This window comes from Paralichthys olivaceus, chromosome 22 (assembly GCF_024713975.1).
Source record: "Paralichthys olivaceus isolate ysfri-2021 chromosome 22, ASM2471397v2, whole genome shotgun sequence".
NCBI classification, from domain to species: domain Eukaryota; kingdom Metazoa; phylum Chordata; class Actinopteri; order Pleuronectiformes; family Paralichthyidae; genus Paralichthys; species Paralichthys olivaceus.
This window is the reverse complement of record NC_091114.1, coordinates 7,587,986-7,604,724: the sequence shown is the minus strand read 5'-3', so window position 1 is coordinate 7,604,724 and position 16,739 is coordinate 7,587,986. Positions and strand designations below refer to the sequence as shown.

Genomic DNA, 16,739 nt, shown 5'->3' with positions numbered 1-16,739 from the left:
TTTCTTATTTTCCAAAAAGCTTTTCCTCTTTCTATCCTCACCTCCACCTCCCCAGGCGAGAAGACACTCAGGATTAAGTAGAGCCAGATATAGGCAAAGATACTCCAAGCTGCCGTGACGAAAAACACCCGAAGGTGTTTGATTTTGCGTGTCTCTCCGTCGGGAACCACATGCACACACAGGGCGATGATGATGAACATGTTAAAGGCAGCACTGCCCACGATGGTACTGGGACCCAGGGAACCGGCCTCGAAATCGTGGCCGCACACCTGCAGGTGCCATAAAAAATCAGATTAGCGAATTCTCATTACATTCTGTATCTGTTAATCTAATGTGTAACCACCCGGGTCATATTGCACCAACCTCAATAACAGACAGCAGGATCTCCGGGGCGCTAGAACCCAAGGCCATTAGAGTGAGATTAGAAACGGTCTCATTCCAGATCCTGACAGTGGTCGTGGTCGTCTCACCGTTTGGCCTCTTAATGGTGATTTCCTTCTCTTGAGAGGTTATGACCTGCAGAGAGAGAGAGGAGAGGAATACATGGAAAAGGAAAGAAAAAAAGGAAAAGACATGTGTCATAATAAATAACATTTATTGTATCAGAAATACAATGGACATCCTAACGTATGATTATAAGTTATATGAGTGATGTGATATCATGTAGAACCCAGAGACTGTACTGTACATCTCCAGTTTCTCTTGTTGTTTAAAAAATGAAGCCAAAACATCACAGACACAGGCGGCACCATCTTGCGCTATTGACATCATATGGAGTCAGAGACTGCGCAGTCTTGCAGATACACACGCTTGACCAATCGTGAGTCTCAGTTGTCAATCATGATGTTTCATCCTGTTTTTTATTTCATCAAATAACTAATTAAAACCAAACTTAGCGGAAAAATTATCACTTGAGCAAACATCAGTGTTATAAGAACTACCTAAAATGAAAGAAACCATATTCGAGAAAATTGTATTTAAAACCCAATATATGACCTTTGATTTTCTTAAAGGGGGACTGTCACGTCCTCCATCCATGTATTCAGTCTATGGGAGAAACCTACAATGGAACAGTTAAATACTAAGCATGTTTTGCCTACCTCTATAGACGACATGAATCGGTCGGCTATAATGCTCATGCCGAGGAACATGTAGATGAGCGCTACGAAATAAACAATGGCCCGGGCCACTTTGTCCCCTACAGAGGGGTTCTGAGGGTTCCACACGGGCAGCACCACTCCTGAAAGGGATAATCAAACAAGAGTTTTGTAACAAAAACATGATTTGGTTGCGACAATTTTATGTAATAATCTCACTAATCCCCCCTCTCTGAGCTCTGTATTGTGTTTTATAATGCTTTAGCACCTGGCAGTTGGCAAATAAATCTGTGTCCTGTTGTTTCCACAGCTTGTGGACAGGTTGCACAGATTAATCTGGCAAAATATAAACTGGTACACTGGTACCACATGATAAATTTACAGCATAGTCGAGTTAAGCTGTGGAGTAAATCCAAAGCATGGTTCTGTATGATATCCATCCATCCCTCCATCTATCCATTATCTACCACTCATCCTGTTAAGGGTTCTTTATGTTTAATAAAGAAACATAACAAATTGGACTGTTTATATCATAAACAGTCCAATTTATTTTTCTCTTTCTGTTGTATATGTAATCGTGGATAGTACAACCTAGAGGGTGGAGGCTATTAAATCTGCAGGGTACTATCAGTGACTAATTTTTAATTCAGTAATGCGGTCCAGCAATATGATTTAATACATCTACTGCATACATTGTAGCATAAATATTACATTAAATCATGAATGTCATGTTTAATCATTGTTTATTAGAGAAGGCGTAATGGAGATTATTGAATAATACAGTTTGTTCATTCAAGAAGGGAAGATGGTACTGATGCATTGTTTCCTCTGAGATTATTCTGTATGTTGTGTTTTTAATTAATATCAATACTAAAGGTGAACTTAACAGACTTCAGACATCATTATGTTTTGTTCTCATGAACGTTGCTGATATCCATTACATAGCTGGTACACAGCTTTTAACCCATTCTCCTACTTAGCCAAACTACACTAGCTGAAAGGGTTAAGCACAGAAATCTATCCTATGTAATTGTGTTAATCCCTCCTTTGTGCATTAAACTGCTCACAGATAAGACCAAACCCACCTTCCTGACAGGCGTCTCCACTGGCTGAGCAGTTTTTCTCTGCTGAACTTGCATGGACAGATGTGGGACACGACAGGAGCAGGAGGAAAGACAGGGAGAAGAAGAGGAGGGATGAGGAGAGGCGGGTGGCGGGAGAGGATGGAGGAGCAGACATGGCGGCCGCAGCCATTTCTGCTGATGCAGCCGGGCCCTCACTGGACTCTACTGGTTTCTACTGGGTCGGCTCGGTGTGGGGTTACGTCCAAGTCCTGGAGATGAGAGAAGAGCAAAGTCAACACTTCAATCATACCACATTTAATTAAATGTATTATTACAAAAACACCTTCTGGGGATGGCACAGCTATATAGAGACATATTATCAGTAATATTAAATGCTCTGTAACAGGCATGATTTTTGTATTCATATTAATGCCACATTTGACATCAGTTTTTGAACATTTCACACCACAGCAGACATCCTGTATTTCCTGTATAACAGTTCACACACAGAATGCAGGTTTATTCCTCATCAGAAGACACATCGATGCTACACAGGTATACGAGGAATTAATGCCAGTGGAGATATGCCTACCATGACCCCCCTAATGGTAGCTGGCTCCAAGAGCAGCGACATTAGTTCTGTTCTCTAAAGATCTTTGCTGTTTGCCTTTGGGGTCATTATTAAAGAAATCAGAAATTGTTTTTTGAGACATAGCTGTGAAGTGCCGGTCACCAATATCTCTAATCCTTCAAACCCATCAGACACAGAAAACATCCTACAATGAAAAATGAAATCAAGTATCGTTAAAAAGGTTTTAATTTAATTCTTTTTTTCTTTTATCTTGTAGTTAGAGCCCCTGCCACTAACTGAGAGAGCTGCAGCAAATGCGCCAATTTCCAGCCTCCTTGCCTTCTGCTAATTTTAAATAAGCTCATGTTCCTCCAATTACAAGGAGGAAAAACAATCCTGGACTCGGTGGCCCTGTCAGCAGAGCCCTATTCTTCATTTTTAGTGGATTTCAATGAAACATGATTGCAAAGTGCTTCGTGGTGGATTAAAAAGCGATCAGAGGGAATGAAAAAGTAATAAAAGGCAATAATTGAAGGTCATTACATCATAGCAAGTCTGAGAACTGGTGATACATGTATAACCAGCATCTGTAATAAAGTTAAGATAATAAAGTCTGTAATGAAGCTGAAGGAGATGTAGCAGGTCCAAGCTGCTCAGGAGATGGGATAAAATCAATCCATCCTGTTTTAGTCCAGACGGGAGAACAGAGAATACCTTGTTTTTTTAACTGGACCACAGAGCAGGCCGAAGACGCACATTCTTAAAGTGGACTTATAACCTTTATAATTGTTTTTGTCTTTTTTCCAGACAATCACGTGGTGTAAAAATCTCGTTTTGTTTCTTAAACTGTAAAATTGTCTTAAACTTGTGATGTAAAAAGGGAACATTGTCGCAGTAATCTAGACATGGTGGGTTTTATAATTGTCTAATAGAGTAGCTCCACATGAAGACTAATGGTACGTGGCCACTTGGTGAGATTATAATACTCCTTTTGCAAGGACAGCTCAGATATTAACTCAGATAGTGAACTTTCTGTACAGCTCATCAGCCAGACCAGGCTGATGACTTAATGCATCCAGTATATAAATTGAGAACCCCAGAAAAACGTCATTCCTTCTCTTGGGAAGATTTCCCTCACAATATAGTTGTGTTCACTTTGCCAAAAAGTTGGTTTATGCAGGATTAAGAGTAGTATCAATAATGTAGTGTGGTATAGTGGGGTCGTCTCTTGCTGTCAGTCCAGATGAAGAAACAGATTCAATATCTGGCCTACGAGGCTGAGCTCAGGGCTACAAAATCCCCGGTGCACGATAAGTGCCTCTTTTACCTCTTTTAACATGCTCTCATATGAACACAAACAGCAACAACAATACAATTTAAACAGATTTTTTCAGTGCTCCCACCATTCCCTAGTGGAAATAATGGCCTTGAATCAAGTGTTTCGTGGGTGAATAATGACACTAGTCATTACAGACTTCTGCGTGTGTGTGTGTGTGTGTGTGTGCAGCCAGCTGTAAATGCTGCGATGCCAGTTTGTCAATAAACGTGAGCTGAGCCGAGAAGAGGCAGCGATGTGTTTCCACCACGAGGAAGCAGAGATAATACGACGCGAGTGACATGAGACTGAAAACTTGGTGGAAGGGCAGTTTGTGTTGGGTCAAATGAAAGGAACAGCAACAGACACACACCAGTGGACACACACACACACACACACACACACACTAACACAACATAGAGACAAATACACAAACTTGATGTTGCTGACCATGTACTCACGCACACTTTCCAAATGCTGACACACACACACACAGACACACTCAGGGTTAGTCAGCCTTGGACGAACAAATTGCTGACCCCATCTTCACACAACAGGCACACACACACACACAAGTACAGTTAGTGTTAGGGGGAGTTGTTGACCCTGTTGTCATCCATCTTCCAGGGTCTCACTACAGTGACAACAACCTGTCACTTCCATACTCGGCTCGCCTTTCTCCTGCACCACCCATCCCTGCTACCAACTCTCCTGTCTCCCTCTTCTGCCTCAGTCTCTCTCCTCCATCCTCCTTTCTTTCTTTCTTTTCTTCTCTTCGGTCAGAAATCACACTTCACTCGTATCACAAACTATTACTTAGACTGTAATTTAAACAATGTGGTCAGGGATCAACTGTTTAACTCAAAAAAGTAAGTAGAAATTAATGTTGGGCATCAAGGTCCAATTTTCATCTATGCTCTTCTGATGTTGGAAAACAAGATTTATTTCTTTGGATCTAATCATCATTTTGATAATCACGCAACAAGAGATGCAGAAACGATCAAAAATGCTTTTATTACCTCATGCCTCCATTACGGCAACAGCCTTTACTCTGGTCTTAATCAGAAAACAGCTATCTAACGATTGCAGTCTGTGCAAAATTCAGCAGCTCGGCTTTTCACTCGAGCTAAGCAATATGAGCTCACTGTTTGTTGGAGGATTTATTTAAAGATTTTATTGATCACTTTTAAGGCTAGTGATGGTCAGGCCCCAGACTATATATATATAGTATATATACATATATATATAAAGCTCTGAAATATCTATATCTCAGCTTTTAATTCCCTATCCATATACCTCTGCACATCTTTGGGCAATGGTCTGCTCTCACTTAATCTATAATCTTAACTCGGGGGGTGGGGGGGAGACAGAGCGTTTGCTATCAGGGCCCCAAGGCTCTGGAATAATTTTGCTTGAGAAAACAAGGCAATAAGGAGATCAGAAAGAAGGAGATAAAATGTTAATCTAGGTCTGGATTAGGCATTTTCCTTAATTTACTTGAGGTGCCAGGTTATTACTGTTCTTTTATCTCTATTATTTTCATATAATTATTTATTTACTTCCTTCTGTATTTTAACCCTTTGTTTTCTTGTTGTGCAGGACCTTGTACTTTATGTTAAACAGTGCTCTTTAAATAAAGTTATTATTATTAAAGTTATTATAATCATCAGTTTGCAAAATCAATGAGGAGACATTGATGATGCTTAAAATGCCCCCTCTCCTTTTTCCTGTTCCATTCTTATTCTCTTGTCTCTTTCCTTCTCCATCTACACCCACTCCTCTGTCAGCCTCTTTCACCTGCTGCTCATCCTCCTATCTCCTCTCCGTCTCCCTCTACGTGCATAAGTTAAACCGTCGTCGCCCTCTGTCTCTTTCTCTCCATTTGTCCGCCTACGCACAAGCTCACCACTTCACGTCTCTAGCACCTCTCCATATCCACCCGCTCAATCTCTCTTTTCACACCTCCTCTCGGCCGGACCTTATCGCACCTAACATGTCGCCCTCGTCTGTAAACAAATCTGGGGCCCTTGTAGCGTACAATATGTGTATTTTCTGGCACAAATATAGTTAATGGTAGTAAAAGGGAATAATGTATTGTACTGGAAAGGTAGTTGTGAAGTATACAGTGTAAAATCATGGATATAGATCCATCCATTCATTATCTCTACTGCTTAGCCCTCGAGGGTTGCGGGGGCCTGGCATTTGGCGAGAAGCAGGGTACTCCCTCGACATGTCAAACCATGAATTCTGAGAGTAAATACACAAATGGCGACAGGGTGCACAGTGCTTTACATCAACGTTGCCAGATTTATGCTACAAACAGCGATTAGTCTGAGTTTCAGAGCCAAGTTAAGAGCAACCTTTAATGACAACACTGCATTAATGGAAGATGCACCATTCATTGAGCAAATTAAAACCAGAGGGAAACACTGAAGGCAGCAAAATGAAAGTTTCACTGTAAATCTGAACATCAGCACAAGATGCACCACTGAGTCATCATCATAAACTAAAGTGGAACATTTGTCGAAGATGGAGCACGTGCTTATCTTGTGAATTGATCCATCCACTGAAACTGCACACTTGATAATACAGAATTCACGGTCTGGACACATTTATTTATTATTCCCTTTTTCAAACCAGTGACTTTAAAGCTGTGTCTTAATGATCCTTGCACATGTATGTATCTATGTATGTGCGTGTGTGTTCCTTACAACAACAGGGCTTTATCTTGTAAGACGTTAATCATCGTGACAGATCATACATGCACACATGCCATGACCTGTCCTGACTTTTCTTGACACTAACAATGATGCTTAGGCACATGTAAGCGTGCGAGCAGACATGTGTGTTAACTTGTGGCTGCACACACACACACACACACAAACTGTGCGACAGCTGCGATCGGGATTTTTCTCTGCTTTCGATCCAACCGACAGGTGTTCAGATCAGAGTGTTGAGCGTGTTTGTGTTGCATCAGATAATTTGATAAATGAGTGCTGCATGTTTACAACACTGTCTCTGAAGCTGAAATGCTTGAAGATATCAATATAATGAGCAGGAAGAAAAGGAAGATGAAGAGGAGAGAAAAGGAGGGATGCTATTGAGAAAGAACTACAACACCCAGAGATATTACACAGTATACATGTCACCAAAACATGTCTTAAGCATTACAAAAAAGTGTCAAATGAACGTTAACATGATATAAACGACCTAAACCTATTTAACCTTGTATGCTATATTTTAACGAATGTCAGAAAAATTTCCTTTCAATTATTTAATGTTAGACCACTGAAAACCTGACAACAAGAACCATACAGAGAAATTACAATCTGTTATTTTTCAGCAATAAAAAAACAGAAAAGACGCCTAAACAATAATCAACAGTGTTGAGGAAAACAAATGAGCTGCCCAGAAAACAGTCGTTAAATAAACCAGACTGATAAAATTCGCCTCTAAAGTGAGTTAGGACACTGTTGAGTGTAGTGTGTGCCAGAGGCGCGGGGGGATGAGATGAAGGCCGACAACACACATATTCACACCCACTGTAAAGCACATCACACACACACACACGCACAAGCTTCGACCCGCTTATTGAAAGCAGTAAGGGCACTGCCCATGGTTGTTGATTCATATCACATCAGCAACGCTTGGCTGTCATTTGGCGCCATGAATCACCAAACTCAAACACACACACACACACACACACACACACACACACACACACACACACACACACACACACACACACACACACACACACACTGCAGAGTCCTGATGATCGTCTCAGGGTTAAATGACATTTGATTCATAACATCTTCACAGGCTCACCTACTCTCATTCGTCCGTCCTGCCTTTCCCTCTCTTCTCCCACCTGTCTTATCCTTTCACACGTCAACTTCTGCCTTCACAAGTCATACGACCTCTGCACTGAGTTGTAAAAAGCTGAATGGAGTGAAGTCAAGTGCGAACGCATCACTGTTTTCACTGCGAATCACCTGCAACCCCCTGAACACCCTGAGGAAAGTGTGAGTTGAAGAGTGCAGGTAGTGTTTTGGTTTTTGTAATATCCCATCCCCCTGCAGATAAAAACATTTTATCTAGCTACAACACAGTGGTGGCTGGACCTGGAGTTATATACGCCCCAAAGACTGCACATTTATCTTGTCATTGCCCAACTGTGAATCGGCACTTCTGTGAACAAAGGAATGTGGAGTGACCAATTTCTCTCACTTGGATTAAGTGTGTAAAACAAGCTTTATATTAACCCATTTATGATCATTTAAATTCCCCCTCTCCTTCTCTATCTCCTCCATCTTCCCTGTCTCCATGAGTTCCTCTTTCTTCTTACCGTTCCAGCTCATCATCTCTCATTTCATCTCTTCCTTCCCCCAGTTGCCTCTTTCCTTCCTCCTGCCTCCATCCCTCCATCTCAAACAAAATGATTGTCTCTGCTCCACAGAGAGTGAGAGCGAACAAGATAAAGCCAGTGTGACTGATCTTGGTCATAACTTTAGTGTGTGTGTATGTGTGTGTGTGTGTGTGTGTGCGGACTGTTCCTTGCGAATTCACTGGAGCTGTGCTGTGTGTGTAGAATTTGCTGGGTGTGAGTGTATGCATGTGGTGTGTGTGCATGCACATGCGTGACTGATCTTTGGCTACAGCTTTGGAAGCTCCAGGCTCGGAGGGGGTGGATTGGTGGTTGTGTGGTAGTGGAGGGGGGAGGCAACGAGGCAGGGAGGCAAACCCAAGAGGGAGCAGTTATTGTGGGGAGAGGGTAGCAGAGTGGCGCTGGCTGCCTGTGGCACACAGAGCTCAAAGAGCTTGGTTTACTTGGTTAGGACAAGATTAGAGGAGAGATGAGGCGAGGGGAGGATGACGCAACACACACAGAGGGGGACAGAAAGGGGGAAGGGAAATAAAAGAGAAAGGTAATGGGGAAAAGAAACGAGGGGCTGAGATAAAAATCCGTGAAAAGGAGGAGATGCACAGAGATTGAGAAAAAGAGGTGGAGAAAGAGAAGCAGAGTGTGAGGGTGTGTGGCTGCGGGATTACAGCTATCGAGCGGCTGAAGAGCTGATGAGATGTGTAATTAGGCAGATTTAAGGGCGATAGTGAACGCGCCCCACTGGGCCGAGGATACAGCTGTCCGAGCATGTTAGAGAGTGCTGCGAAGTGCTGCCTGCGCTCGGGAGCACAGTGCAGATGAAGGCGATGGTAAATGAAGCTCAGTGGAACGAAAACAAAGACATCAGGGATGCGGCCCGGCTGTCCCCTCCGAACACTGTTAAAAGTGGCTGCAGAATGCTGCACATGCATCAGTGCGTTTACGATTAGTGTGTGTGTGTGTGTGTGTGCATCTGAAGAGCAGAGTGAATACGATCTGCAGACAGACTGACAGCTGTCTGTGACACTGACGTCATGTTGAGATGTAACACCCAGAATTAAGAGCATTTGTGAACGTTTTATTCTCATGTATCTCGTGAAACATTCAGGCATTTCTGGTTTCAGTGGATGCAACCCAAAGACGGAGAGACTGGTGCTTGTGAATGCGTCCCACTTGATGCACTTGTTCCTTTACCTCGTTTAACTAAACTAAATAATTAAACATTAAAACATGTGCATTTAAAGACCCATTTGCACCAATGTTGGAACAAAAATGTGTTACTAGTTTCATACAGTTGCAAACTGTCTGCAGTGTGTGCGTGTGTGTGTGTGTAAGTGTGTGTGTGTGTGTGGTCAGTGCCTTGGTGGTCACTCTGTGTTTCTCCCTACAGCAATGTGCTCATCATTGATTGGCCACTGGGCTCATCCATCACTCTGAGAACAAACAAACGTTTTCCCTCATCAGAGATCACAGCTGTTAAGACACAAACATGCGTACAGAGTAGCTGTGTCTCAGGGGCTGCATCCAGGAGGCTTCTTTTGAAGACTGATTTCAACAAAGCGGCGTGACTAGGCTGTCCCATTTCGAAGGCCCCTTCAAATGCGTCCAACAAGCATGTCTTCTTATTGCAGGGAAAAGAAGGACCAACAGGTGGATCCTTCCTGGCCAAATCTGGCCGTTTTTTAAATAGACTATGGTGCCTGCAAACATTTAACAAAAAACCAAGGGGCATTCAAAGTTTCTCGTCGGGTCCAACTTCAGCTCTGTTGCTCGGCAACAGCAATAGGGGCGTGACAAACTGGTGACGCCAAACACGGAAAGCGCCTGCAGACCAGACTGTCTCATTTCGATTTGGCTTTGGACCACGTCGTCAAAGGGAGGTGGCCCCTGAATTCAGTCACAGCTTGTTACTCAGCAAACACAGTGCACAGACACACTTGCACACGCACATAAACATATATGCATGCAACAGTGCACCCACAAATGCAGGTGTACTGTTCAAGCATGCACATTCGACAAAACCTTCTGTGCAGAGCAGAGAGGAGTGTATAGGAGGGGTGACCTTTAAATAGGGAAACTAATCCCGGTTTGACTTATATAAGCCCAGTCTCATTATTTAATAGCGATCCTTCTTATATGCTGTAGTACTGAATATGCTGCGGGCGCGTGTGCGCACACACACATGCACACACAGAATTGCATGTAATGTTTCTACGTCAGATTGAGTCATATGATGTGCAGAAAGTCGGATCAAGCCTCCAGCCAAGGTCACAGAGGTTAAGACTGAGAGAAAGTCTGTATAATTACACAGCTTTTCTGTCACAACATCTCTTCTTCTCCTTATTCCTATTTAAGCTCCATCTCATTGAAAAAACAGTTTTTCGTCATGAGGCTGCACCCCAAGATGGTTTTGTCGTCCCTGGAAAAATGTGAGAAACAAGAGAAGGTGAAAGGAAATAAATGAGCAGAGAAGTCTTGCTGTTCTCTGCTCCCAAAAGAGTCTGGCTGGTTCATTGGCAGCATACAAATCCACCACAGGGTCCCCAGTAAGTGTGGGTTAATATTGTCCTGCATCCAGAGATAAAACTCAACTCTGGTCCTCTCCCTTTACGTCTGTTTCTCCCTGTGTGTAAATCTTTTTCTATGAGGTGATGATCTGAAATGTTTCACTACTGAAACCACAACGCTGCCGTTCTAAAGCCAAAGTTCGCTCTCTATCCTTTTATTTAAAAATAGCTTATTTTTCCCTGTCTCTGCCCCTTCGTCGTCATGCTGCGTGAACATGTGAAAGTTTGTGTAGGCGAGGACATCACTCAGATGGGGTTAAAAGGGTTTTAATGGGCTGTGACATTAATATGGGAGATGATGCATGATATGATGCGGTTGGCTGTGTGCAGGGTTTGAGCACGTGTGTGAGTGTGTAGGTTGTGTGTGTGTTGTGACTGTGTACTGGCTTTCTTTTTAAGGGTGTTGAGTGTCAGTGGCCGGAGGCATAAAAATCTCTGGAGGTGGAAATTTATGTTGTGATAAAAATAAGTCTGATTTTTGCCAGTTGGTGTGCAAATATGTGTTAGGAAATGTGTGCGCTATACAGGACCTGGAAGTCTGGACCATGTTTCGAACCAAGGTTCATGTCTTTGTTACTTTGTTTACATTTGATTTAGTTTTGGTCATACATGAGACTTTTCTAAGACATACATACGTCCTCTCATCACCTATGTGGGCTGTACTCGACACCATTTTGTATGACAAGCCGCTCTATCACCTGAGCCACAGCCGTTGAACTGGAATTTGATCAGGACCGAGACCACCTCTTTTGGTCGGACTAAATTTTCGTCCAGCCAACCGGATCGTGGTCCGAGGCGCCTTTTACGCTTGTTAATTTTGTTCCGACTAAAGGTCCAAAGGTCTGGACCATACAAGGGAGGTGTGAAAGGACCTTATTAAGTCTAGAAGAATCTGCAAGAAGACTCAGGTGTAGATTAGAGCCACTGTACTAAAAGGTCAATTGGAAATATTTCTGATTATGTTGTAACAGTATGAACTAAAGTTACATATTCACAGCAAATGTGCTTGTGTGCATATTATGAGAGTGCTCAGGCAAAATAAGTGTGAGCACCCACAGGGGAAAATGATACTGCTGAGAGATATTATTGGGAGAACTGTGCATCATCAGGCGATGACAGATTGGATCAACTTCTGATCTGTTAAATATCTGACTCACGAAGCTGCTATGTGGATTTTTATGTGCAGATTCATGTTTCAAGCGGCTGCAGGGAAAACAAAAATACATCACATATTGTTGCAAGTGATAGTGAGTAGTCTCATTATCTGCTCTGCACCAGCAAATAAACCTGGACTGAGTTACTGCTGCGGTGGAGTGGTGAAGCTGATAATGAACTCTGCTCTTAACTTAACAATGGAACAATGGCTCAGATTACGTCTGTGGCAACATCTGGCCAACAAGAAGCACATGAGGAGAATGTGTGTGTGTGTGTGTGTGTGTGTGTGTGTGTGTGTGTGTGTGTGCGAGCCAAAGTCACTGAGGGTGAAGAGTTTATCATCGCAAACATCCCCCTTATCCTCTGGGCTTCTATCAGACGGGTGATGCAAGTCCTTCTCTTGCTTCCCTTTCCTTTTTATTTCCCGCATCTCCCACAATCACTTTTGTTCATCTTTGTCCTCTCCTGCTGCTCTCTTTTCCCCTCTCATCTTTTCTCTTTCTCTCTTTACTCTTTTTTCATTTCATTAATTGTACATTTCCATGTGTACAGCCCTTTCCTCGTCATTCACCGAATCTCATTCATCCTCAATCCTCTCTTCCTCCCTCCATCCCTCTAGTGTGTCAAATAACATCAATCTTAATAAAAATGGCTAAAGAAAATCCCCTTGTCACTGAGAGCTTAGAGGAAAGAGAAGGATAGAGAAGGAGACAGGTCAGTCCGTGAGTGAGGAAGAGGACAAGGAAGAAAAGAGGTGGAATAAAGACAGAGAATGCAAACACGGTAACAATAATTGGAAGTTGCATTAATCCCTCCTAATCTCTCTCTTATATTAATAGTGGGTAGTGATGCAGGCACACACACACGCACACACACACACACTTTACCTGTCAGTGCAAACACACTCACCAACATTTTTCCACTCCATCTGCACAAGTACTCTCACTCGTTAAAACACAAACACACACACACACACACACTCATCTGTATCTTTTCACACACTCATAGCATCACCCACTCTTCATGCCATACAGGGATAATAACTTATAGTATCCCATTAGTCACCATGGTAACGGCCAATGTTGTTTTCCACATTCTTCTCACTGTCACTTTTCATTTCTCCCTCTACAAATATATATATATATATATATATATATATATATATATATATATATATATATATGTGCATTATTTTCTCTGTTTCTCCTCTCACCATTGAGCCTGTCATAAATGGATGGATCACTGAAGTGGCACAACCACAAAGATGCAAAACTCACTCCATGATGCAAAACAACAACAAAGCCGCGACAAAAAGACTCAAATTGAAGAGAGAGCATCTCAAAGCAACAACAGGTAGACCAACAAATAGAAAAAGGTGGAAAAATAACCAAATGAAGACAGAACAATGGAAATGACTACAAAGAGGGGCTAAATGACCAATAGCTACAGCTGTATATTAATGAAATTCTTCAGCTAAGGAAACATTCAGCAGAAAAAATGTGAATTTGCATGTGGCCAAAGTGGTCTCAGATTCAAATTTATATTCTTGTTTTATCTTGGTTTTCAGATTAAAGCTGTAAGATTATTTTTCATTTCTTTCCCTTTTTCTCATTTATTTGAAGATCGTCTTTGGGCCATGGAACAATGCAGCCTCTGTTGCTGAGGTGTGGAAGGATGCATGTTGGCCAAATTGAAATGAGACGGCCTGGTCTTCTTATTGCGTCAAAAACTTGTCCCACCCTGACAGCTGTCGCCTAGCAACAAAGCTACGGCGAAAGAGTTCTTGGGTTAATTAAAAATGCTGAAAAGTTTTTTTTTTTTAACATGTGTACTGTTACCTCTTAAGTTGAATAATGTAACCTGTATGGAAGATTGTATATGCTTTGTACTATTTCCTGTTATACTGGGGTGTTGTTTGTTAATATAAGCCATCACTGTTTTCTACAATACCCCACATGTATGTATTGTGTCATTTGTACTAATGTTGTGTGGAATAAACTACAGTAAGAATAATAACTAAGTATGGGAGACTCATAATGCAAATATTCAGTATGCCCAGTCATAAACACTTATTTCAAGATAACATGAGGAGCACAAAGTAGATGTGGAAGGTAAACTCAATCTTTAGGAAGAGATAATCAAATGTGGATGAAGCAGAAAGCTGTGTGCACAGTAATATTTTTGCTCTCAGGATTCACAAAATAAAATGAAAAATTCATGCAGCTGTAACGCAACGCAGCGGAAACCCCCTAATTTCGATGCTGCAAATCTTTGGGCATTAATACCGACCGATGCACTTATTTTTGATTGGAGTGCAAATTGAGCTAATCTGTCGTGTGTAGAGTTGAAAGAAGGGATGATCGGAGAGAAGAAGAAGGAATACAAAGAGAGAGTAGAGAGCAGAGGCAGGCCTGTGTGCTGTTGAGGTGTTTCCACAGTGATTAATGATAAAGGAAAGTTATTATCGTTGTCATTAAGGGTATGAAACGAGTGGGTGATGCACTCTGCGTGTGTGTGTGTTTGTCAGCCAGATGGAGGAAACAAGAGCCTAATGTCAGCAGATTATTCACAGGGAAAACATTAACTGAACCAATTAGATAAGAGGGTTTTTCCGCATAAATCAGACTGTTAAGTGGAGATTACAGTAACAAGTCACTACTCAAACTGGATTTCCTAAAATAAGGACCATTACATTGAGTAGTTGTATAGTGATCCAGTCTGGGCTCTGCTAAGTGCTAATAACTACATTATAGTGTGTTATTAACAGTTTATATATGCTACTTATACATGCTTCATAAGGGAACACATACTCAACAGGTGGATTTAAAGTTTTTAGGTACAGTATGTTTCAATTCACAGGTCCTATGACTACAAAAGTCTTTAATAATCTTTATTTATAGAACACTTTTCATGTATTTGTGTATTTTGGGGATATACAGTCTACAAGTGCGTAAGACCGCGTGAAGTAGTTTGTCTCCTGATCCAGCAGAGGGCGATTACTCTCAGTTTGACCTATTGCATGCCCTCTTGTTTTGTGAGTCCTGTCAAATCCGTTCCAATAGCACTATTTAGCACCATAGGATCAAGTATATGTTTAATTGGTATAACTACCTAATTCATTTGATAAAATACAGCTTAAATCAAAGGCTGCGCTGTAAGGAGTTAGCTTGAGCTGTGACATGCACGCACACAGACACACACGCACACGCACACACACACACACACAAACACACACACACACACACACATCAGCTTCTATGTCCTTCACATGCACAAGTGCAAACAATGACTGTAAAATGCAAATGAATGTGGAAAGACCTTCGCTGTCACAGCTGTAATGACTGGGACAGTGAAGCAATGAGGTTGGCGAGAGTTTTAACAGTTGCAATTAGTGGAGACACACTCCTATAAACACACTGTGGCACAGGCTTAGCCAAAGATGAGCGAGGTTGACAGTTAAGTGCAGTCGGACAGAGGACTTCACGGTCGGGAAGGAAGGGGCGAAGGGAAGGAGATGGAAGTGTTGAGAGAAAGAGGAGACAAAAAAGCGAAAGGGGGAGAGGTTTAGATTCGGAGGGGGAACGAATTTCGTGCTTGGCACTGAATCCTTTCACGGCATTACCAGCGGCAACGCCAGGGAGGTCTGGCAATCAACAGCTGAATGGACCGCCTCAGCTCAAGGTCACACACCTACGCACAAAGATTGAGGACACAGCGCTGTTTGTGGGGACGCACAATTCCAACCTGCTGTCTCACACTCCCCCTTGAATGTTTCATCTTCTAAATAATGTCAACAAGCTCATTTCTACACATCTGGTATCACCACAGTTTAGGGGGTGGTCCGCTCCTCACTTTGTCTTTATTGACTATTTGGGGAGCTCAATGGGGGGGATCAGCCTGGTTAGAGAAGAGTGCAGGACTTTAAATGAGATTCTTACACCCAATTACCACTTTAGGTCCCACTGCAATTTGAACGGGACACGTTAAATACCCATCTGGATGATTCTTAGCTCGGTAAATGTTCCACATTAGCAGTTAGCTCTATCTGATTTATCAAATCTGCACCCTTTTAGCCTAAATGGTGCGAATTGCGGAAAAACGAATAAATAGAACATGTTGCTAAAGCGACTGAATGTCACGTCACAAGATTTTCTGTTAAATCTGATGATGGGCCAGGAAAGTTTTGGATCTTTCTCCGCTTGACATTCTGCTGACTCTGTAAAACATCAGTGGTGTGAAGCTAATACAGCCCTGGAAGACTTTTTTAATTATAAGTGGACTTAATTGCATAGTTAGGGAAAGTAAAATGGGTCATTTTGGAGCAATAGCAATGCTCAGAAGAAATGTTTTCATCACTTTTTGAAGTATGCACATAAAAAAAGTCTTGCAGACAGTGAAGTGGGATGAAAAAAGTTTGATAAAAAAAGCTCATAAATCCCAGATCGCCAGTACAAATTGAAGAGAGTCTTTGGTTTGTTTCTTTTGCAATTATCTTCTGAGGGAAGAAGATTCTGGGTGCCTATCTATGGCCACTTTCAGTCTCGAGAAGAAAAGTGAAGCCAAACTGTCTTGGTTGCCTCCTGGTG

At 42.1% G+C, this 16,739-nt stretch overlaps 1 protein-coding gene across 4 annotated transcripts in view; it reads right to left on the bottom strand.

The window, feature by feature from the left end:
- Nucleotides 1-16,739, bottom strand: part of slc8a4b (solute carrier family 8 member 4b) — a 99,270-nt gene that overhangs the window by 41,301 nt on the left and 41,230 nt on the right. For all 4 annotated transcript variants that reach the window (XM_069518202.1, XM_069518203.1, XM_020095652.2 and 1 more), the window contains 4 exons: nucleotides 2,183-2,430; nucleotides 1,101-1,240; nucleotides 364-516; nucleotides 42-269 (listed from right to left, as the gene is read on the bottom strand). In XM_069518202.1, the coding sequence (XP_069374303.1) occupies nucleotides 42-269; nucleotides 364-516; nucleotides 1,101-1,240; nucleotides 2,183-2,351 (690 nt within the window). In that variant the 5' untranslated portion in view covers nucleotides 2,352-2,430. The remainder of the gene's footprint in view (nucleotides 1-41; nucleotides 270-363; nucleotides 517-1,100; nucleotides 1,241-2,182; nucleotides 2,431-16,739) is intronic.